The sequence below is a fragment of the Anomaloglossus baeobatrachus genome, chromosome 9 (assembly GCF_048569485.1).
Source record: "Anomaloglossus baeobatrachus isolate aAnoBae1 chromosome 9, aAnoBae1.hap1, whole genome shotgun sequence".
Lineage (NCBI taxonomy): Eukaryota > Metazoa > Chordata > Amphibia > Anura > Aromobatidae > Anomaloglossus > Anomaloglossus baeobatrachus.
In genome coordinates, this window is record NC_134361.1 from 224,356,039 (window position 1) to 224,379,257 (window position 23,219).

Consider the following 23,219-nt stretch of genomic DNA (forward strand, 5'->3'; position numbering starts at 1 on the left):
ATCTTTGGGGATCCCACCTCTATCCTGCGCATGCTCAACCTCTGCACCAGTCATTGTCTATAGGACTACAATGTACAGCGCTCAGCTACTTACAGCAGCCCCACAGACAATGAATGAAGCCGAGCATGCATAACGCTGCCCCAGTCAGGACATGACTGCAGAGCCCCGATCTCGGGATCTCTAAGGCGGGCTTTGTACGTTGCGACATCACAAGCCGATGCTGCGATGTCGCACGCGATAGTCCACGCCCCCGTCGCAGGTACGATATCATGTGATAGATGGCATAGCGAAAATTATCGCTACGCCAGCTTCACATGCACTCACCTGCCCTGCGATCGTCGCTCTGGCCGGCGACCCACCTCCTTCCTAAGGGGGCGGGTCGTGCGGCGTCATAGCGACATCACACGGCAGGCGGCCAATAGCGGCGGAGGGGCGGAGATGAGCAGGATGTAAACATCCCGCCCACCTCCGTCCTTCCGCATACTGCCGCCGGCGGCAGGTAAGGAGATGTTCCTCGCTCCTGCGGCTTCATACACTGCGATGTGTGCTGCCGCAGGAACGAGGAACAACATCGTACCTGTCGCGGCACCGGCATTATGGAAATGTCGGTGAATGCAACGATGATACAATAACGACGTTTTTGCGCTCGTTTATCGTATCATCTAGCATTTACACAGTACAATGTCGAAAGTGACGCCGGATGTGCGTCACTTTCGATATGACCCCACCGACATAAGGATCCCATCTCCATACTGTGCATGCTCAACCGTTGCATCAGTCATTGTTTATAGGACTGCTGTGTACAGCACTCAGCTATTTATTGCAGTCCCACAGAGAATGAATAAAGCAGAGTATGGACAATTCTGCCCCAGTCAGGACAGGGCTGCAGATCCACAACCTCGGGCTCTCTGGGATCTCATCTCCATCTTGTGCATGCTCAACCTCTGCTCCGGTCATTGTCTACAGGACTCCTGTGTACAGCGCTCAGCTATTTACAGCAGAACCACAGAGAATGAATGAAGCCAAGCATGTAGAACGCTGCCCCAGTCAGGACAAGGCTGCAGATCCCCTACCTTGGGATCTCTGGGGGTCCCAGCAATTAGACCCCTGCCAATGGATAAGAAATAACCCTTTAATGGGATTATACATTTGCTTAATTACTAACTGATTTTTTTTTATTATTATTTCCTTCTTCTAGTTTTGCAGAACTTGCACATGTGGAGGTGGATTGGGCTGGAAAATGTGAGTGCACGTTGGCCTAAAGGAAGAACACGGCTAATTCATGTCTGCACAGTAGGTCAGTCATTGCCAGTAATACTGTTGTCACATTGTTCCGGTGCTACACAACGATAGCGGCTGTGCCGTCTCCCAAAACAGGGACGTGGTGCCCAGAAATGCATGATGAGGATTTTTACTGATCAGCCTAGCAATGAATGTAGCGTACAACTGGTTTGTCCCCTAGTCATGTGACCCCTCACAAGTGGGGATTACACTAGTCAACAACAAAATTGCATTTGGTTTGTAATATAGCAAATCATATGTATTTTTGCCTCCAGATTCCAAATATACCGTCAGAAATGGTGTATCACGTAGGAGTTTTTAGATATTGCAGATTTTTAAAATTTATTTTGTGTACTTGCTTTGTCACCGCAATCCCTCTTTTTTGTTTTAAAGGGAGCCTGTGTCTTGCTAAATTCTCCTAAAATGGGGCTGAAAGCCCGTACTTATGAAGCGCTCACTGATATCCTAATCAGACACGAATACTAAGATTCTTTATAGCAAAATACTATTTATTTTAATAGCACATGAATAATCAATAGTACATAGGCATTAGAACTACTTTATAGTCATAGAATCTTACACAATAACAGAAATATGCATCAACATTACCGTATGTTGTAGCACGCCTTTCTCATTGGAGGGACTTGATTAGTGAGAAGGAAACAACATCTGCATCACAGGAATAGTGCGTCCACTTGAGCGTCCTGAAAATGTCCCCGTCTCATTAAGCGAGTCCGGTGTTTTTCTAGGAAAGTTTGTACGTCGTGTGCACTGAGTGGTGAATAGGTGACCAGCATGTGACAGCTGAGTCGTGTTCATGTAACTTGACCACAAGCTGCTGTGGGCACCAGTAGCTCCCTGCACATTTTGCCAGTTGACAACTGGCCGACCACAGTTTCCTGGAGATATTGCAAGGAGCCGTGAATTTTACATGCCAGTTTCCTTACATCTGTTGTCAACTAACCACAAGTTTCCTGACTTTTGAACTGTAAACGTTACTTCCTCATAATCATGGTTTGTTCAAGATCTGCTAACACGTATTCTTCATCATGGTATAAAAATGGGTCAGCCAGAGGACATCTCTCTCTGATACGGAATTATTGATGGATCAAATAATATCTGGGATCACTATATCTTTTGATTATGATCCCTATCTAATCGCACTCATTCTTCAGTCATATCACATTGGTATCACAACCTGTCACCAGAATTTTCGCAAATAAACTAAAAGAATCCCCTTCTGCAGCTCCGGGGCTGCATTCTAGAAAGGTTCATCTTGCTACTGGCCTCCCTTTCAGACCTAAATAAACACTTTATAAAATCTTACCTTTTGGTATGCTAATAAGGTTTTCTGGCCACTGGGGCGGGCTGTTTTTCGTCCGTTATTCCCCCTCCTGCCGCAGTTCGCCGTCCCCCATTGTTCATGTACATACATGAGGTCGCCGCCCTCATGTAACGCAGTGCACTGCTCCTGAGTTCTTGTGCATGCCCAGTGGCACTATTGCGGGACTGAGCATTGTGTAAATTGCAAGTGCTGGTGAGGTTATTGCGCAGGCGCAAGATTATGGGTGGCGCTGCAATGTCATTACCAGCATCATCCAAGTACCCGCCCATAATCTCGTGCCCACGCTTTTCCCTCTGCCTTCACCGTTATGCGCTAGCCATATCATCCACGTTACCTACTACCGCGAGCACGAGATTATGGGCGGGTACTTGGATGACGCTGGTGATGACATTCCAGCGCCACCCATAATCTTGCTCCTGCGCAATAACCTCACCAGCGCTCGCAATTTGCACAAGGCTCAGTCCCGCGATATTGCCACTGGGCATGCGCGAGAACTCAGGGGCACTGCGTTACATAAGGGCGGCGGCCTCATGTATGTAAATGAACACTGGGGGATGGCGAACAGCGACAGGAGGGGGAATAACGGATGCAATACAGTCCGCCCCCGTGGCAAGAAAACCTAATTAGCATACCAAAAGGTAAGATTTTATAAAGTGGTTATTTAGGTCTGAAAGGGAGGCCAGTAGCAAGATGAACCTTTCTAGAATGCAGCCCCGGAGCTGCAGAAGGGGATTCTTTTAGTTTAATTCAAAAATTCTGGTGACAGGTTCCCTTTAAATGATTGAATCACCGACTAAGCATGTGATAGTATTCATTTTGGTTTAATGCCCAGTGTAAAAAGCTATAAACAATCCCCAGAGGGCAGGCGTCCTATATGATTGATATTGCGGAATATAATTAATCGGGCGTCTGTGGTATTGCTCAATGAAATAATATTGCCCAATGATATGTAAAGCTTGGGAAAGAGTGAAATGTCTGAACGGTATATAAATGTGGATTTCTTAGCGTCGGTGAGACCCTTTTAAAATTCTTGTCTTTTTTTAATTACAGCAAAATGGCAAGTGCTCAACGTCGTCGTTGTTGTTGCGTAAACCATCCTGATAACTTCTGCTTTGTGTGTGTAAAGTTTACAACAAAAGCAAACAAAGGCTAGTTTCACACTTGTGTTGAACGGCATCCGTTGCATTGCATTATGTGACGGATGCAACGGATGCGTTGCATATAATGACACAACGGATGCAACGGATCGTACAAAACAACGGAAAGCTTTTTTTTTTCTTTACAGTTTTACTGGCAGTCGACTATTGTGAACGATCAGCTGATCACCCAGCGGCCGGCCGCTCAGCTGATCGTTCTCAAAAGCCGGCTGCCGGGTGCTCAGCTGAGAGCTCTTACATGCCGGCTCCCGGGCGATCAGCTGAGAGCTCTCGCATGCCGGCTCCCGGGCGATCAGCTGAGAGCTCTCACATGCCGGCTGCCGGGCGATCAGCTGAGAGCTCTCGCATGCCGGCGGCCGGGCGATCAGCTGAGAGCTCTCACATGCCGGCGGCCGGGCGATCAGCTGAGAGCTCTCACATGCCGGCTGCCGGGCGATCAGCTGAGAGCTCTCACATGCCGGCTCCCGGGCGCTCAGCTGAGAGCTCTCACATGCCGGCGGCCGGGCGATCAGCTGAGAGCTCTCACATGCCGGCGGCCGGGCGATCAGCTGAGAGCTCTCACATGCCGGCTGCCGGGCGATCAGCTGAGAGCTCTCACATGCCGGCTGCCGGGCGATCAGCTGAGAGCTCTCACATGCCGGCTGCCGGGCGATCAGCTGAGAGCTCTCACATGCCGGCTGCCGGGCGATCAGCTGAGAGCTCTCACATGCCGGCTCCCGGGCGATCAGCTGAGAGCTCTCACATGCCAGCTGCCGGGCGATCAGCTGAGAGCTCTCACATGCCGGCTGCCGGGCGATCAGCTGAGAGCTCTCACATGCCGGCTCCCAGGCGCTCAGCTGAGAGCTCTCACATGCCGGCGGTCGGGCAATCAGCTGAGCGCTCTCACATGCCGGCGGTCGGGCGATCAGCTGAGCGCTCTCACATGCCGGCGGTCGGGCGATCAGCTGAGCGCTCTCACATGCCGGCGGTCGGGCGATCAGCTGAGAGCTCTCACATGCCGGCTGCCGGGCGCTCAGCTGAGAGCTCTCACATGCCGGCGGCCGGGCGATCAGCTGAGCGCTCTCACATGCCGGCGGTCGGGCGATCAGCTGAGAGCTCTCACATGCCGGTGGCTGGGCGATCAGCTGAGAGCTCTCACATGCCGGCGGCCGGGCGATCAGCTGAGCGCTCTCACATGCCGGCGGTCGGGCGATCAGCTGAGAGCTCTCACATGCCGGCGGTCGGGCGCTGAGCTGAGCGCTCTCACATGCCGGCGGTCGTGCGCTCAGCTGAGAGCTCTCACATGCCGGCGGCCGGGCGATCAGCTGAGAGCTCTCACATGCCGGCGGCCGGGCGATCAGCTGAGAGCTCTCACATGCCGGCTGCCGGGCGATCAGCTGAGAGCTCTCACATACCGGCTGCCGGGCGATCAGCTGAGAGCTCTCACATGCCGGCTGCCGGGCGATCAGCTGAGAGCTCTCACATGCCGGCTGCCGGGCGCTCAGCTGAGAGCTCTCACATGCCGGCTCCCGGGCGATCAGCTGAGAGCTCTCACATGCCGGCTGCCGGGCGCTCAGCTGAGAGCTCTCACATGCCGGCTGCCGGGCGCTCAGCTGAGAGCTCTCACATGCCGGCTGCCGGGCGATCAGCTGAGAGCTCTCACATGCCGGCTCCCGGGCGCTCAGCTGAGAGCTCTCACATGCCGGCGGCCGGGCGATCAGCTGAGAGCTCTCACATGCCGGCGGCCGGGCGATCAGCTGAGAGCTCTCACATGCCGGCGGCCGGGCGATCAGCTGAGAGCTCTCACATGCCGGCGGCCGGGCGATCAGCTGAGAGCTCTCACATGCCGGCTGCCGGGCGATCAGCTGAGAGCTCTCACATGCCGGCTGCCGGGCGATCAGCTGAGAGCTCTCACATGCCGGCTGCCGGGCGATCAGCTGAGAGCTCTCACATGCCGGCTCCCAGGCGCTCAGCTGAGAGCTCTCACATGCCGGCGGCCGGGCGATCAGCTGAGCGCTCTCACATGCCGGCGGTCGGGCGATCAGCTGAGCGCTCTCACATGCCGGCGGTCGGGCGATCAGCTGAGCGCTCTCACATGCCGGCGGTCGGGCGATCAGCTGAGCGCTCTCACATGCCGGCGGTCGGGCGATCAGCTGAGAGCTCTCACATGCCGGCTGCCGGGCGATCAGCTGAGAGCTCTCACATGCCGGCGGCCGGGCGATCAGCTGAGCGCTCTCACATGCCGGCGGTCGGGCGATCAGCTGAGAGCTCTCACATGCCGGCGGCTGGGCGATCAGCTGAGAGCTCTCACATGCCGGCGGCCGGGCGATCAGCTGAGCGCTCTCACATGCCGGCGGTCGGGCGATCAGCTGAGAGCTCTCACATGCCGGCGGTCGGGCGCTGAGCTGAGCGCTCTCACATGCCGGCGGTCGTGCGCTCAGCTGAACGTTCGACCACCGAGAGAAAAAATAAAGTTTATGTGATTTAAAAAAAAAAGAGCATGCGCAGTGAAATCCTACGGATTGCGCTGCTCAAAAAAAGTTACATGCTGCGTTCCCTCCGCCTGATGCAGCGTCAAAATAACGACGCTGCGTCGTCCAGCGGATGCAACGCTGACACTTGCGTTACAGTGCGTCGTCCATACAAGTCTATGGAAAATAGCGCAGTGCGTTAACGGACTGCGCTATTCTCCATTGTGACGGACTGCGCTGAACGCAAGTGTGAAAGTACACAAACACATTTGTGAAATATAAAGATCATGAATGGCAGATTTGCTCTGTTTTTAGGTTTACAGGGTGTTTTTACTAAATTCTGCTGCTTTTTGTGTCTGTGGAAAAGCCGAGACACCAAGAACCACTACACAGTCAAGGAATGGCCTGTGAAGGAATTGTACATTCCTGGAAAAGAAAATGTCAAATATATCCCACTGGTCGATCCAAGCAAAATAATTCTGCCGCCTCTACATATAAAGCTGGGGTTGATCAAGAACTTTGTGACAGCTCTTGATAAAGAGGGTCAGGCTTTCAGTCATTTAGTTGATATGTTTCCAAAATTGAGTGCAGCTAAGTTAAAGGAAGGCATATTCAGTGGACCGCATTGCTAAAAGATAAAATGTTCGAGTCAAATCTCAAGACGCACGAGTCATCTGCCTGGTCCTCCTTGATTGCTTCTTGGGTAACAATAAAGATGACTATGTCTCCATAGTCAATGAGTTATTGCAAACCTACAAAGAAATGGGCTGGAGAATATCATTGAAAATTCATTTTTTACATTCGCACCTTGACTTTTTTCCAGAAAACTTAGGTTCTGTTAGGCTGTGTGCGTACGTTGCGTTTTGTCATGCGTTTACGCAGCATTTTAAACTACATGCGTTGTGCTTCCCCAGCAAAGTCTATGAGAAGTCAGCACATTCCATGCGCACGTTGATTTTTTTTTAAACACAGCGTTTTGGATGCCAAATATTTGACAAAATCGATGCGTTTAAAAAAGCAGCATGTCACTTCTTTTGTGCGTTTTGGTTGCATTTTCCACCCATTGAAATCAATGTTGTCGGTCTGTCTCTCTCTGTCTGACGGTCTGTCTCTCCCTCTCACCCCCTCTTTCATACTCACCGGCGTGGTGCTGCACCGCTGTCACACTGCTCTGGCAGCTTCTCCTGCTTTTGAAAATGCCGACTTCTCATTATTTCATTTCGTATTCACTGCTTCCCCCGCCCACCGGTGCCTATGATTGGTTGCATTAAGACGCGCCCCCACGCTGAGTGACAGCTGTCTCACTGCAACCAATCACAGCTGCCGGTGGGCGGGTTTATATTGTGCAGTGAAATAAATAATAAAAAAAAAAAACTGCATGCGGTCCCCCCCAATTTTAATACCAGCCAAAGTAAAGCCACACGGCTGAAGGCTGGTATTCTCAGGATGGGGAGTCCCACATTATGGGGAGCCCCCCAGCCTAAAAATATCAGCCAGCAGCCACCAGGAATTGTCGCATCCATTAGATGCGACAGTCCCGGGACTGTACCCGACTCATCCCGAATTGCCCTGGTGCGGTGGCAATCGGGGTAATAAGGAGTTAATGGCAGCCCATAGCTGCCACTAAGTCGTAGGTTAATCATGGCAGGCGTCTATAATTATTATTATTATTTATTATTATAGTTCCATTTATTCCATGGCACTTTACAAGTGAAAGAGGGTATACGTACAACAATCATTAATAATACAAAACAGACTGGTATAGGAGGAGAGAGGACCCTGCCCGCGAGGGCTCACAGTCTACAGGAGGACAGAGGACCCTGCCGGCGAGGGCTCACAGTCTACAGGAGAAGAGAGGACCCTGCCTGCAAGGGCTCACAGTCTACAGGAGGAGAGAGGACCCTGACCGCGAGGGCTCACAGTCTACAGGAGGAGAGAGGACCCTGCCCGCAAGGGCTCACAGTCTACAGGGAATGGGTGAGGGTACAATAGGTGAGGACAGAGCTGGTTGCGCAGTGGTGTACTGGACTGAGGGTTATTGTAGGTTGTAGGCTTGTCGGAAGAGCTGGGTCTTCAGGTTCCTTTTGAAGCTTTCCACGGTAGTGGAGAGTCTGATGTGCTGAGGTAGAGCGTTCCAGAGTATGGGGGAGGCACGGGAGAAATCTTGGATGCGATTGTGGGAAGAGGAGATAAGAAAGGAGTAGAGAAGGAGATCTTGTGAGGATCTGAGGTTGCGTGCAGGTAGGTACCGGGAGACTAGGTCACAGATGTAAGGAGGAGACAGGTTGTGGATGGCTTTGTATGTCATTGTTAATGTTTTGAACTGGAGTCGTTGGGCGATGGGAAGCCAGTGAAGGGATTGGCAGAGTGGCGAGGCTGGGGAGTAGCGAGGGGAGAGGTGGATTAAGCGGGCCGCAGAGTTTAGGATAGAATGGAGGGGTGCAAGAGTGTTGGAAGGAAGGCCACAGAGCAGGAGGTTGCAGTAGTCGAGGCGGGAGGTGATGAGGGCATGCACTAATGTTTTTGCTGATTCTTGGTTAAGGAAAGCACGGATCCGGGAGATATTTTTGAGTTGTAATCGGCATGAGGGGAAGAGGGCTTGGATGTGTGGCTTGAAGGATAGAGCAGAGTCGAGGGTTACTCCAAGGCAACGAGCTTGTGAGACTCGGGAGAGCGAACAACCATCAAGTTTGATGGATTGTTGAAGGAGTTGAGTGAGGAGGAGGAAAGTCTATGAGACACCCCCATGATTAACCTGTAAGTTAAAGTAAATAAACACATACACCCGAAAAAATCCATTATTTGGAATAAAAGACAAAAAAATCACCCTCTTTCACCACTTTATTAATCCCCAAACAGCTGTCCAGGTCCGATGTAATCCACACAAGGTCCCATGATGCTTCCAGCTCTGCTACATCGGAAGCTGACAGGAGCCGTAGAACACCGCCGCTCACTGTAAGCTCCACAGAGCAACTGAAGTGAGTCGCGCTATCGGCAGTGACGTCACTCAGGTTACCGCGGCCACCGCTGGATCCTCCAACTGTGACAGCAAGTCGCCCGAGTGACTGAAGTGAGCCGCACGATCAGTGGTGCCCTCACTCAGTTGATTTGCAGTCTCGGGTGGAGGACTCCAGCTGGTGGCGGGTAACCTGAGTGACTGCTGAATGTTGTGTGGGGAGACTGATGAGACTGCATACAGAAGGAAAGCCTCAGCAGCCCATTTTGCCCACATGAAGTGCTATTGCTATTATTACGCCTTTGAGTTATCATTACGACTTTATGACATTGACAGTGTTGCTTTTAAGTAGGCCTAATAGTTTCTTCTCATCTTTCTTAAAATGCTGTGTACCTATTAAATGTGACGTGATAGAAAGAATCCGACTTTTCCACTAAAATCAGCACCCCAAAATTAGTTAATACCACCCATTTTTAAACCAGATACAGAAAAAATATTTTTTTGTTGTTGACCGGTGTTATTAGCCTGCGTAAGTCGGGTCACCCAATCCATACAGCGGATGAAATACGTATTGCACACGATATATTTCTAAAAGCTGCTATTGATATGAATTTTTCACCAGATGTTGGTAACAACCCATCCAATCCGCACAGGCAAAGAAATCAAACCATAGATGTCCATAAATTAAGTGATGTGTAATAATGAGAAATTTATTTCATACTTTGAACAAAAGCCTTTGTTGGTGATGAAGCTTCCAGACGCCATCTGTATGGAGACACTAGTCACCTACATTGCTCAGGTGGATTTTGGTCCATTCTTCCGCACACACTCCTCACATCCTGTATGGAGACACTAGTCGCCTGCATTGCTCAGGTGGATTTTGGTCCATTCTTCCGCACACACTCCTCACATCCTGTATGGAGACACTAGTCACCTACATTGCTCAGGTGGATTTTGGTCCATTCTTCCGCACACACTCCTCACATCCTGTATGGAGACACTAGTCGCCTGCATTGCTCAGGTGGATTTTGGTCCATTCTTCCGCACACACTCCTCACATCCTGTATGGAGACACTAGTCACCTACATTGCTCAGGTGGATTTTGGTCCATTCTTCCGCACACACTCCTCACACCCTGTATGGAGACACTAGTCCCTGCATTGCTCAGGTGGATTTTGGCCCATTCTTCCGCACACACTCCTCACATCCTGTATGGAGACACTAGTCGCCTGCATTGCTCACGTGGATTTTGGCCCATTCTTCCGCACACACATCCTCACATCCTGTATGGAGACACTAGTAACCTGCATTGCTCAGGTGGAGTTTGGCCCATTCTTCCGCACACACTCCTCACATCCTGTATGGAGACACTAGTCGCCTGCATTGCTCAGGTGGATTTTGGCCCATTCTTCCGCACACACACTCCTCACATCCTGTATGGAGACACTAGTCACCTGCATTGCTCAGGTGGATTTTGGCCCATTCTTCCGCACACACACTCCTCACATCCTGTATGGAGACACTAGTCGCCTGCATTGCTCAGGTGGATTTTGGTCCATTCTTCCGCACACACACTCCTCACATCCTGTATGGAGACACTAGTCTCCTGCATTGCTCAGGTGGATTTTGGCTCATTCTTCCGCACACACACTCCTCACATCCTGTATGGAGACACTAGTCACTTGCATTGCTCAGGTGGAGTTTGGCCCATTCTTCCGCACACACTCCTCACATCCTGTATGGAGACACTAGTTCCTGCATTGCTCAGGTGGATTTTGGCCCATTCTTCCGCGCACACACTCCTCACATCCTGTATGGAGACACTAGTCGCCTGCATTGCTCACGTGGATTTTGGCCCATTCTTCCGCACACACATCCTCACATCCTGTATGGAGACACTAGTAACCTGCATTGCTCAGGTGGAGTTTGGCCCATTCTTCCGCACACACTCCTCACATCCTGTATGGAGACACTAGTCGCCTGCATTGCTCAGGTGGAGTTTGGCCCATTCTTCCGCACACACTCCTCACATCCTGTATGGAGACACTAGTTCCTGCATTGCTCAGGTGGATTTTGGCCCATTCTTCTGCACACACTCCTCACATCCTGTATGGAGACACTAGTCGCCTGCATTGCTCAGGTGGATTTTGGCCCATTCTTCCGCACACACACTCCTCACATCCTGTATGGAGACACTAGTAACCTGCATTGCTCAGGTGGATTTTGGCCCATTCTTCCGCACACACTCCTCACATCCTGTATGGAGACACTAGTAACCTGCATTGCTCAGGTGGATTTTGGCCCATTCTTCCACACACACTCCTGACATCCTGTATGGAGACACTAGTAACCTGCATTGCTCAGGTGGATTTTGGCTCATTCTTCCACACACACACTCCTCACATCCTGTATGGAGACACTAGTAACCTGCATTGCTCAGGTGGATTGTGGCCAATTCTTCCGCACACACTCCTCACATCCTGTATGGAGACACTAGTCACCTGCATTGCTCAGGTGGATTTTGGACCATTCTTCCGCACACAGACTCCTCACATGCTGTATGGAGACACTAGTCCCTGCATTGCTCAGGTGGATTTTGGCCCATTCTTCCGCACACACTCCTCACATCCTGTATGGAGACACTAGTCGCCTGCATTGCTCAGGTGGATTTTGGCCCATTCTTCCACATACACTCCTCACATTCTGTATGGAGACACTAGACGCCTGCATTGCTCAGGTGGGAGTTTGGCCCATTCTTCCACACACACTCCTCACACCCTGTATGGAGACACTAGTCCCTGCATTGCTCAGGTGGGATTTTGACCCATTCTTCCGCACACACTCCTCACATCCTGTATGGAGACACTAGTCCCTGCATTGCTCAGGTGGGATTTTGACCCATTCTTCCGCACACACTCCTCACATCCTGTATGGAGACACTAGTCGCCTGCATTGCTCAGGTGGGATTTTGGCCCATTCTTCCACACACACTCGCCTCACATCCTGTATGGAAACACTAGTCGCCTGCATTGCTCAGGTGGGATTTTGGCCCATTCTTCCGCACACACTCCTCACATCCTGTATGGAGACACTAGTCGCCTGCATTGCTCAGGTGGATTTTGGCCCATTCTTCCGCACACACATCCTCACATCCTGTATGGAGACACTAGTCACCTACATTGCTCAGGTGGATTTTGGTCCATTCTTCCGCACACACTCCTCACATCCTGTATGGAGACACTAGTCGCCTGCATTGCTCAGGTGGGATTTTGGCCCATTCTTCCGCACACACTCCTCACACCCTGTATGGAGACACTAGTCCCTGCATTGCTCAGGTGGATTTTGGCTCATTCTTCCGCACACACTCCTCACATCCTGTATGGAGACACTAGTCGCCTGCATTGCTCACGTGGATTTTGGCCCATTCTTCCGCACACACATCCTCACATCCTGTATGGAGACACTAGTAACCTGCATTGCTCAGGTGGAGTTTGGCCCATTCTTCCGCACACACTCCTCACATCCTGTATGGAGACACTAGTCGCCTGCATTGCTCAGGTGGATTTTGGCCCATTCTTCCGCACACACACTCCTCACATCCTGTATGGAGACACTAGTCACCTGCATTGCTCAGGTGGATTTTGGCCCATTCTTCCGCACACACACTCCTCACATCCTGTATGGAGACACTAGTCGCCTGCATTGCTCAGGTGGATTTTGGTCCATTCTTCCGCACACACACTCCTCACATCCTGTATGGAGACACTAGTCTCCTGCATTGCTCAGGTGGATTTTGGCTCATTCTTCCGCACACACACTCCTCACATCCTGTATGGAGACACTAGTCACTTGCATTGCTCAGGTGGAGTTTGGCCCATTCTTCCGCACACACTCCTCACATCCTGTATGGAGACACTAGTTCCTGCATTGCTCAGGTGGATTTTGGCCCATTCTTCCGCGCACACACTCCTCACATCCTGTATGGAGACACTAGTCGCCTGCATTGCTCACGTGGATTTTGGCCCATTCTTCCGCACACACTCCTCACATCCTGTATGGAGACACTAGTTCCTGCATTGCTCAGGTGGATTTTGGCCCATTCTTCCGCACACACTCCTCACATCCTGTATGGAGACACTAGTTCCTGCATTGCTCAGGTGGATTTTGGCCCATTCTTCTGCACACACTCCTCACATCCTGTATGGAGACACTAGTCGCCTGCATTGCTCAGGTGGATTTTGGCCCATTCTTCCGCACACACACTCCTCACATCCTGTATGGAGACACTAGTAACCTGCATTGCTCAGGTGGATTTTGGCCCATTCTTCCGCACACACTCCTCACATCCTGTATGGAGACACTAGTAACCTGCATTGCTCAGGTGGATTTTGGCCCATTCTTCCACACACACTCCTCACATCCTGTATGGAGACACTAGTAACCTGCATTGCTCAGGTGGATTTTGGCTCATTCTTCCACACACACACTCCTCACATCCTGTATGGAGGCACTAGTAACCTGCATTGCTCAGGTGGATTGTGGCCAATTCTTCCGCACACACTCCTCACATCCTGTATGGAGACACTAGTCACCTGCATTGCTCAGGTGGATTTTGGACCATTCTTCCGCACACAGACTCCTCACATGCTGTATGGAGACACTAGTCCCTGCATTGCTCAGGTGGATTTTGGCCCATTCTTCCGCACACACTCCTCACATCCTGTATGGAGACACTAGTCGCCTGCATTGCTCAGGTGGATTTTGGCCCATTCTTCCACATACACTCCTCACATTCTGTATGGAGACACTAGACGCCTGCATTGCTCAGGTGGGAGTTTGGCCCATTCTTCCACACACACTCCTCACACCCTGTATGGAGACACTAGTCCCTGCATTGCTCAGGTGGGATTTTGACCCATTCTTCCGCACACACTCCTCACATCCTGTATGGAGACACTAGTCCCTGCATTGCTCAGGTGGGATTTTGACCCATTCTTCCGCACACACTCCTCACATCCTGTATGGAGACACTAGTCGCCTGCATTGCTCAGGTTGATTTTGGCCCATTCTTCCGCACACACTCCTCACATCCTGTATGGAGACACTAGTCGCCTGCATTGCTCAGGTGGGATTTTGGCCCATTCTTCCACACACACTCGCCTCACATCCTGTATGGAAACACTAGTCGCCTGCATTGCTCAGGCGGGATTTTGGCCCATTCTTCCGCACACACTCCTCACATCCTGTATGGAGACACTAGTCACCTGCATTGCTCAGGTGAGATTTTGACCATTCTTACACACACACACACACACACTCTCCTCACATCCTGTATGGAAACACTAGTCGCCTGCATTGCTCAGGTGGGATTTTGGCCCATTCTTCCACACACACTCGCCTCACATCCTGTATGGAAACACTAGTCGCCTGCATTGCTCAGGTGGGATTTTGGCCCATTCTTCCGCACACACATCCTCACATCCTGTATGGAGACACTAGTCCCTGCATTGCTCAGGTGGATTTTGGTCCATTCTTCCGCACACACTCCTCACATCCTGTATGGAGACACTAGTCACCTGCATTGCTCAGGTGGATTTTGGTCCATTCTTCCGCACACACTCCTCACATCCTGTATGGAGACACTAGTCACCTGCATTGCTCAGGTGGATTTTGGTCCATTCTTCCGCACACACTCCTCACATCCTGTATGGAGACACTAGTCACCTGCATTGCTCAGGTGGATTTTGGTCCATTCTTCCGCACACACTCCTCACATCCTGTATGGAGACACTAGTCACCTGCATTGCTCAGGTGGATTTTGGTCCATTCTTCCGCACACACTCCTCACATCCTGTATGGAGACACTGGTCGCCTGCATTGCTCAGGTGGATTTTGGTCCATTCTTCCGCACACACTCCTCACATCCTGTATGGAGACACTAGTCACCTGCATTGCTCAGGTGGATTTTGGTCCATTCTTCCGCACACACTCCTCACATCCTGTATGGAGACACTAGTCACCTGCATTGCTCAGGTGGATTTTGGTCCATTCTTCCGCACACACTCCTCACATCCTGTATGGAGACACTAGTCACCTGCATTGCTCAGGTGGATTTTGGCCCATTCTTCCGCACACACTCCTCACATCCTGTATGGAGACACTAGTCACCCGCATTGCTCAGGTGGATTTTGGCCCATTCTTCCGCACACACTCCTCACATCCTGTATGGAGACACTAGTCACCCGCATTGCTCAGGTGGATTTTGACCCATTCTTCCGCACACACTCCTCACATCCTGTATGGAGACACTAGTCCCTGCATTGCTCAGGTGGGATTTTGACCCATTCTTCCGCACACACTCCTCACATCCTGTATGGAGACACTAGTCGCCTGCATTGCTCAGGTTGATTTTGGCCCATTCTTCCGCACACACTCCTCACATCCTGTATGGAAACACTAGTCGCCTGCATTGCTCAGGTGGGATTTTGGCCCATTCTTCCACACACACTCGCCTCACATCCTGTATGGAAACACTAGTCGCCTGCATTGCTCAGGCGGGATTTTGGCCCATTCTTCCGCACACACTCCTCACATCCTGTATGGAGACACTAGTCACCTGCATTGCTCAGGTGAGATTTTGACCATTCTTACACACACACACACACACACACTCTCCTCACATCCTGTATGGAAACACTAGTCGCCTGCATTGCTCAGGTGGGATTTTGGCCCATTCTTCCACACACACTCGCCTCACATCCTGTATGGAAACACTAGTCGCCTGCATTGCTCAGGTGGATTTTGGCCCATTCTTCCGCACACACATCCTCACATCCTGTATGGAGACACTAGTCCCTGCATTGCTCAGGTGGATTTTGGTCCATTCTTCCGCACACACTCCTCACATCCTGTATGGAGACACTAGTCACCTGCATTGCTCAGGTGGATTTTGGCCCATTCTTCCGCACACACTCCTCACATCCTGTATGGAGACACTAGTCGCCTGCATTGCTCAGGTGGATTTTGGTCCATTCTTCCGCACACACTCCTCACATCCTGTATGGAGACACTAGTCGCCTGCATTGCTCAGGTGGATTTTGGTCCATTCTTCCGCACACACTCCTCACATCCTGTATGGAGACACTAGTCACCTGCATTGCTCAGGTGGATTTTGGTCCATTCTTCCGCACACACTCCTCACATCCTGTATGGAGACACTAGTCACCTGCATTGCTCAGGTGGATTTTGGTCCATTCTTCCGCACACACTCCTCACATCCTGTATGGAGACACTAGTCACCTGCATTGCTCAGGTGGATTTTGGTCCATTCTTCCGCACACACTCCTCACATCCTGTATGGAGACACTAGTCACCCGCATTGCTCAGGTGGATTTTGGCCCATTCTTCCGCACACACTCCTCACATCCTGTATGAAGACACTAGTCACCTGCATTGCTCAGGTGGATTTTGGTCCATTCTTCCGCACACACTCCTCACATCCTGTATGGAGACACTAGTCACCTGCATTGCTCAGGTGGATTTTGGTCCATTCTTCCGCACACACTCCTCACATCCTGTATGGAGACACTAGTCGCCTGCATTGCTCAGGTGGATTTTGGTCCATTCTTCCGCACACACTCCTCACATCCTGTATGGAGACACTAGTCACCTGCATTGCTCAGGTGGATTTTGGTCCATTCTTCCGCACACACTCCTCACATCCTGTATGGAGACACTAGTCACCTGCATTGCTCAGGTGGATTTTGGTCCATTCTTCCGCACACACTCCTCACATCCTGTATGGAGACACTAGTCACCTGCATTGCTCAGGTGGATTTTGGTCCATTCTTCCGCACACACTCCTCACATCCTGTATGGAGACACTAGTCACCTGCATTGCTCAGGTGGATTTTGGTCCATTCTTCCGCACACACTCCTCACATCCTGTATGGAGACACTAGTCACCCGCATTGCTCAGGTGGATTTTGGCCCATTCTTCCGCACACACTCCTCACATCCTGTATGAAGACACTAGTCACCTGCATTGCTCAGGTGGATTTTGGTCCATTCTTCCGCACACACTCCTCACATCCTGTATGGAGACACTAGTCGCCTGCATTGCTCAGGTGGATTTTGGTCCATTCTTCCGCACACACTCCTCACATCCTGTATGGAGACACTAGTCACTTGCATTGCTCAGGTGGATGTTGGCCCATTCTTGCGCACACACTCCTCACATCCTGTATGGAGACACTAGTCGCCTGCATTGCTCAGGTGGGAGTTTGGTCTATTCTTCCGCACACACTCCTCACTTCCTGTATGGAGACACTGGTCACCTGCATTGCTCAGGTGGATTTTGGCCCATTCTTCCGCACACACTCCTCACATCCTGTATGGAGACACTAGTCGCCTGCATTGCTCAGGTGGGAGTTTGGCCCATTCTTCCGCACACACTCCTCACATCCTGTATGGAGACACTAGTCCCTGCATTGCTCAGGTGGGAGTTTGGTCCATTCTTCCACATACACTCCTCACATCCTGTATGGAGACACTAGTCCCTGCATTGCTCAGGTGGGAGTTTGGTCCATTCTTCCGCACACACTCCTCACATCCTGTATGGAGACACTAGTCACCTGCATTGCTCAGGTGGATTTTGGCCCATTCTTCCGCACACACTCCTCACATCCTGTATGGAGACACTAGTCCCTGCATTGCTCAGGTGGATTTTGGCCCATTCTTCTGCACACACTCCTCACATCCTGTATGGAGACACTAGTCCCTGCATTGCTCAGGTGGATTTTGGCCCATTCTTCCGCACACACTCCTCACATCCTGTATGGAGACACTAGTCCCTGCATTGCTCAGGTGGGAGTTTGGCCCATTCTTCCGCACACACTCCTCACATCCTGTATGGAGACACTAGTCCCTGCATTGCTCAGGTGGGAGTTTGGCCCATTCTTCTGCACACACTCCTCACATCCTGTATGGAGACACTAGTCCCTGCATTGCTCAGGTGGGAGTTTGGCCCATTCTTCCGCACACACGCCTCACATCCTGTATGGAGACACTAGTCCCTGCATTGCTCAGGTGGGAGTTTGGCCCACTCTTCCACACACTCCTCACATCCTGCAGGTCCCGGCTGCTTCTATGAACTCTGAGCTTTAGTTCCTTCCAGACATTTTCTGTTGGATTCTGCTCCGGTGATCGGCTCGGCCATTCTAGCAGATTTATTTTCTTTCCTTGGCTGTGTGTTTGTGATCATTGTCTTGCTGAAATGTCCTCCCTCGTTTCATCTTCATCATCCTGGTAGATGACAGCAGATTTTTCATCAAAAATGTCTCAGTACATTTGTCCATTCATAGTTCTTTCAATTATAGTATGCCAGTGCTGTATGCTGAAAAACAGCCACACACCATGATGTTCCCACCTCCACACTTCACTATTGGTATTTTTGGGGTGATTTTGCCTTTTGGCCCCCAAACATCATATGTATTATGGCATCCAAAGAGTTTAATTTTGGTCTCATCTGACAGGACTATATTCTCCCAGGATTGTCTAAATGTTTTTGCACAAACTTTAAACGCGGTTGAACCTGTTTTTTGTTCGTCAGTTAAGTCTTGCATAGTGAGCGTACATACAGGAGCGTGCATACAGGACATGGAGGGGGGGGGGGGATAATTTATTGTTTTCTTTGAAATAATTGTACCTGCTGATTTCAGATCTTTCTGTCGCTCTGCACAGGTGGTTCTTGGCTCTTGGACAACTCTTCGGATAACTGTTTTTACTGCTCCGTCAGGGAGCACCTGTTCATGACTGGTTTATAGTGAAATTATGTTCTTTTCACTACCAGATTATGTTCCCAACCGTGCTTACTGGAGCCTTCAGTAGTTAATTCTTCTGTAACCAATCCCATCAGTATGTTTTCCAACAATAAGATCGTGAAGATCTTGAGACAGCTCACTGGCTTTACCCATTATGAGATGTTTCTTGTGTGGCACCTTGGTAATGATGTTTGAGAAAGGGGTCATCTATGGTTTGATTTCTTTGCCTGCGTGGATTGGATGGGTTGTTATGTTTTGCAACAATAAGGTTGTGAAGATCTTGAGACAGCTCATTGGTTTTACCCATCATGAGATGTTTCTTGTGTGACACCTTGGTAATGATGTTTGAGAAAGGGGTCATCTATGGTTTGATTTCTTTGCCTGCGTGGATTGGATGGGTTGTTGAGTGAGAAATTCCTCTCCATAGCCCATTTGGAAATATATTTAATTAGGAAATTAGGGATGTGTTAAATATTTATTTCACCCGCTGTGTGTTCTATTGCCTTCAAATCCAAAACTTCTAATATCTAAAGGACTGTGCATGCATTAGGATCTGTGATGAATATTTATTTGGGGGAGATGTAACTACTGGAATCTAAAATTAGGGACCTTCTGGTCCTCAATGTGATGGAGTTTATCGCTCGGATATCTCCGTCACACTCAAAGACAGTGAATTAACTAGTGCTCATTAACCTTTCATTATTACGGGGGAATTGGGGACCCCGTTTCGTGTTTGGTGGCAAAACCCCCATCGATTATGCATTTCTTATCTATTTAGTGCAATGGGGGTAATATTGTTTATGGGTTAATCCCTTTAATGCTGAACCTGTTGGATTTGCTCACCATGTCTATGTTTTCTTCTTTGCAGAATTCAAAGAACTTGTGATGAAATGGAGCCTGGAATGAACACCTTCCGGGTCGAGTTTCCCGATTTCTCCAATACCATCCTTCAGAAGCTGAATCAGCAGCGCCAGTTGGGTCAGTTATGTGACATATCCATTGTGGTACAAGGCCACCTGTTCCGAGCCCACAAAGCCGTCTTGGCAGCCAGCTCGCCGTACTTCTGCGACCAGGTTCTGCTTAAGAATAGCAGGAGGGTGGTACTTCCTGACGTTATGAATCCGAGGGTCTTTGAGAACATCCTCCTGTCCTCGTACACTGGAAGACTGGCGTTACCCCCTCAGGAGATTGTGAGTTATCTGACGGCAGCAAGTTTCCTCCAGATGTGGCACGTCGTTGACAAATGCACGGAGCTCCTGGAAGGTAACCCAACACTTCTGTGTCAGAAGTCCAATGTCAGCAATGACCACCAGTCCCCCAGCAGCAGCAACTACAATGGCCTTGGTGAAAACTTTGAGCTCGGGTCATGTTCCCAGCCGGAGTTCAGGAAGGGTGAAGACATACGAGACGGTGAGAATGAAGAAGAAAGTCCGAAGGATGATGAGCTGTCTTCTCAACTCACCGAACACGAGTACCTGCCCAGCAACTCCTCCACAGAACACGACCAGCTGAGTACGGAGATGACCAGCCAAGATGGCGAAGAAGGTGCCAGCGACAGCGCCGACTATCACTACTCTCGTCCTCTGTACCTCAAGCCAAGCATCATGTCTCACAAACGATGGGTCCAAGTAAAACCCGAAAGGTTCGAGCAGGAATGTGAAGGTGTGGAGGCGCACCCACCCTTCGAGGACCATGTTTCTGAGTCTGTGAACTTAGCCCAGTCTGATCCTCCAATCCAACCTTCAGGAGTTGTGGACAGTTTTGACTTCTGTAATAAGAAGGTGGTAGAGTCAGAAGGACACGGCGGTGGCGGCAACAACATCCATTATGACGACCATGTTGATTTTTACGGGGCCTCTATGGAAGAGTTTTCAGGAGAACGTGAGGACCATCTGGAGGGACATGGCACATCAAACACCTCAGGAGCATTTGGGGAAGGCTTAGACATTTCTACAGATATTAAAGAAGAGACCTCATCCCCCGGCTTCACCGCAGTCGTCTATAAACTGTATCCTTGCCAGTGCGGTAAAAGCTTTACACACAAGAGCCAGCGGGATAGACACATGAGCATGCACCTCGGCCTGCGACCGTATGGATGTGGGGTCTGCGGTAAGAAGTTCAAAATGAAGCATCACTTGGTAGGCCACATGAAGATTCACACGGGGATTAAGCCTTACGAGTGCAATATATGTGGCAAGCGGTTTATGTGGCGGGACAGTTTTCACCGGCACGTAACGTCTTGTACCAAGTCCTACCACGCCTCGAAAGGAGAGCAGCCCCAGGCCGAGAGCTGAACCCGCCGGCGTCTTTTTATACTCCTGTACGTCGATCAGCATCTCTCCATACGCTCTTGGCTCGGCAAACACTAGAAAAATGTGTTCAAGCAATAAGCAAATTAGAATTCGCAATAGTCATTTCAGTTTGGTGCCTGCTATTAGGATAAGAGTTCACATCCAAAAGGGGGAGCTTATTATTAGGGGGAAAAAATTAGGAAGACGCGACATGTTCGATCAATGAATGCAAATAAAAATCGTTTCCTGCAAACACCTTTTGGTAAAGAAGACCTCCCCGAGATCAGATGATCGGGGAACATGGCACCCAGCAATGCCGTTTTTTTACAGCGGCACTACACTAGCCAAATCAGTGGTGATCTATTTAATAGATACATAACTAGGGGTCTGCCAGACTGAGAGCAGTTAGTGGGAGGCAGATCCTAAATAAAAGGCATCTTTGATTTAAAGGGAACCTGCCGGGTCCCAAGTGCACCCAGATCCACGATCCGTTCTGGGTGCATATCTAGAATCCCTGCTAACTGTCCCAGCAACATTAAACAGATTTTTAGAAAACGTATTTACAAAGATCGTTTATGATATGCTAATGAGGGCGGCAACTAGTCACAGGGGCGTTACTTCCCTGGCTAGTCGGGCCACTTAGCATGTTAGCACGCCCCTGTGGACCTGTCAGCATTGAGCTCCTTTGACGCCGGGTGTATGCACTTTGACTTCAAAGACACTCCCTGCCGAAGATCGGAAGTCGTCCGCACTTCTGGTCATGCGCAGTAAGCCGTGTGTATGCACCCTGGCTTCAAAGACGCTCGTTGCCTTTGATCGGAAGTCGTCCACACTTTCGGTCATGGCCACTGCTCGGAAGTCGGGTGTATGTGTCCCGACTTCAGAGAGGACTAGTGCGCATGATTGGAAGTGCAGACGACTTCCGATCAATGACAGCGTCTTTGAAGCCAGTGTGCATACACCCGGCTTAGTGCACATGCCCGGTAGTGCGGACGACTTCCGATCAAGGGCAACGAGCGTCTTTGAAGCCATGGTGCATACACCCGGCTTAGTGCACATGACCAGAAGTGTGGGCTACTTCCGATCATGGGACGAGCGTCTTTGAAGCCAGTGTGTATACACCCGGCTTAGTGCACATGCCCGGTAGTGCGGACGACTTCCGATCAAGGGCAACGAGCGTCTTTGAAGCCATGGTGCATACACCCGGCTTAGTGCACATGACCAGAAGTGTGGGCTACTTCCGATCATGGGACGAGCGTCTTTGAAGCCAGGGTGCATACACCCGGCTAGTGCGCATGACCGGAAGTGCGGACGACTTCCGATCAAGGGCAACGAGCGTCTTTGAAGCCATGGTGCATACACCCGGCTTAGTGCGCATGACCGGAAGTGCGGACGACTTCCGATCAAAGGCAACGAGAGTCTTTGAAGCCATGGTGCATACACCCGGCTTAGTGCGCATGACCGGAAGTGCGGACGACTTCCGATCAAGGGCAACGAGCGTCTTTGAAGCCAGGGTGCATACACCCGGCTTAGTGCGCATGACCGGAAGTGCGGACGACTTCCGATCAAGGGCAACGAGCGTCTTTGAAGCCAGGGTGCATACACCCGATGTCAAAGGAGCTGAACGCTAACGGGTACGAAGCCTCGCGCTGCCATCATGCTGTGCATTGTAAAGCATGTTAGCATGGCCACATAAAACTAAATAAAAAAAAAAAAAATCACAAATAATGAAATGGCCCCAAAATGTTAAATTTATTATTTTTTTTAATACTGGATTTTAGAAAAATCCAAAATAAATCCAATCTTTTTTTCTGAATATTTAATTTGTGGTATTATTTTAAGATTCCCTGCATGAGAATTTTCGGCTTTTACCGTATATACCATCATGGGACAAAAAACCCAAACCTTTCTCTTTTTT

The 23,219-nt window shown here is 50.3% G+C and overlaps 1 protein-coding gene across 1 annotated transcript; it reads left to right on the top strand.

Annotated features, from left to right (window-relative positions):
- The first annotated feature begins 1,217 nt into the window (after positions 1-1,217).
- ZBTB43 (zinc finger and BTB domain containing 43) lies at positions 1,218-22,054 on the top strand. The gene is made up of 2 exons (XM_075323000.1): positions 1,218-1,297; positions 19,879-22,054. The coding sequence occupies exon 2, from the start codon at positions 19,901-19,903 to the stop codon at positions 21,302-21,304; it is 1,404 nt and encodes a 467-aa protein (XP_075179115.1). The 5' UTR covers positions 1,218-1,297; positions 19,879-19,900; the 3' UTR covers positions 21,305-22,054.
- Positions 22,055-23,219: the final 1,165 nt, after the last annotated feature.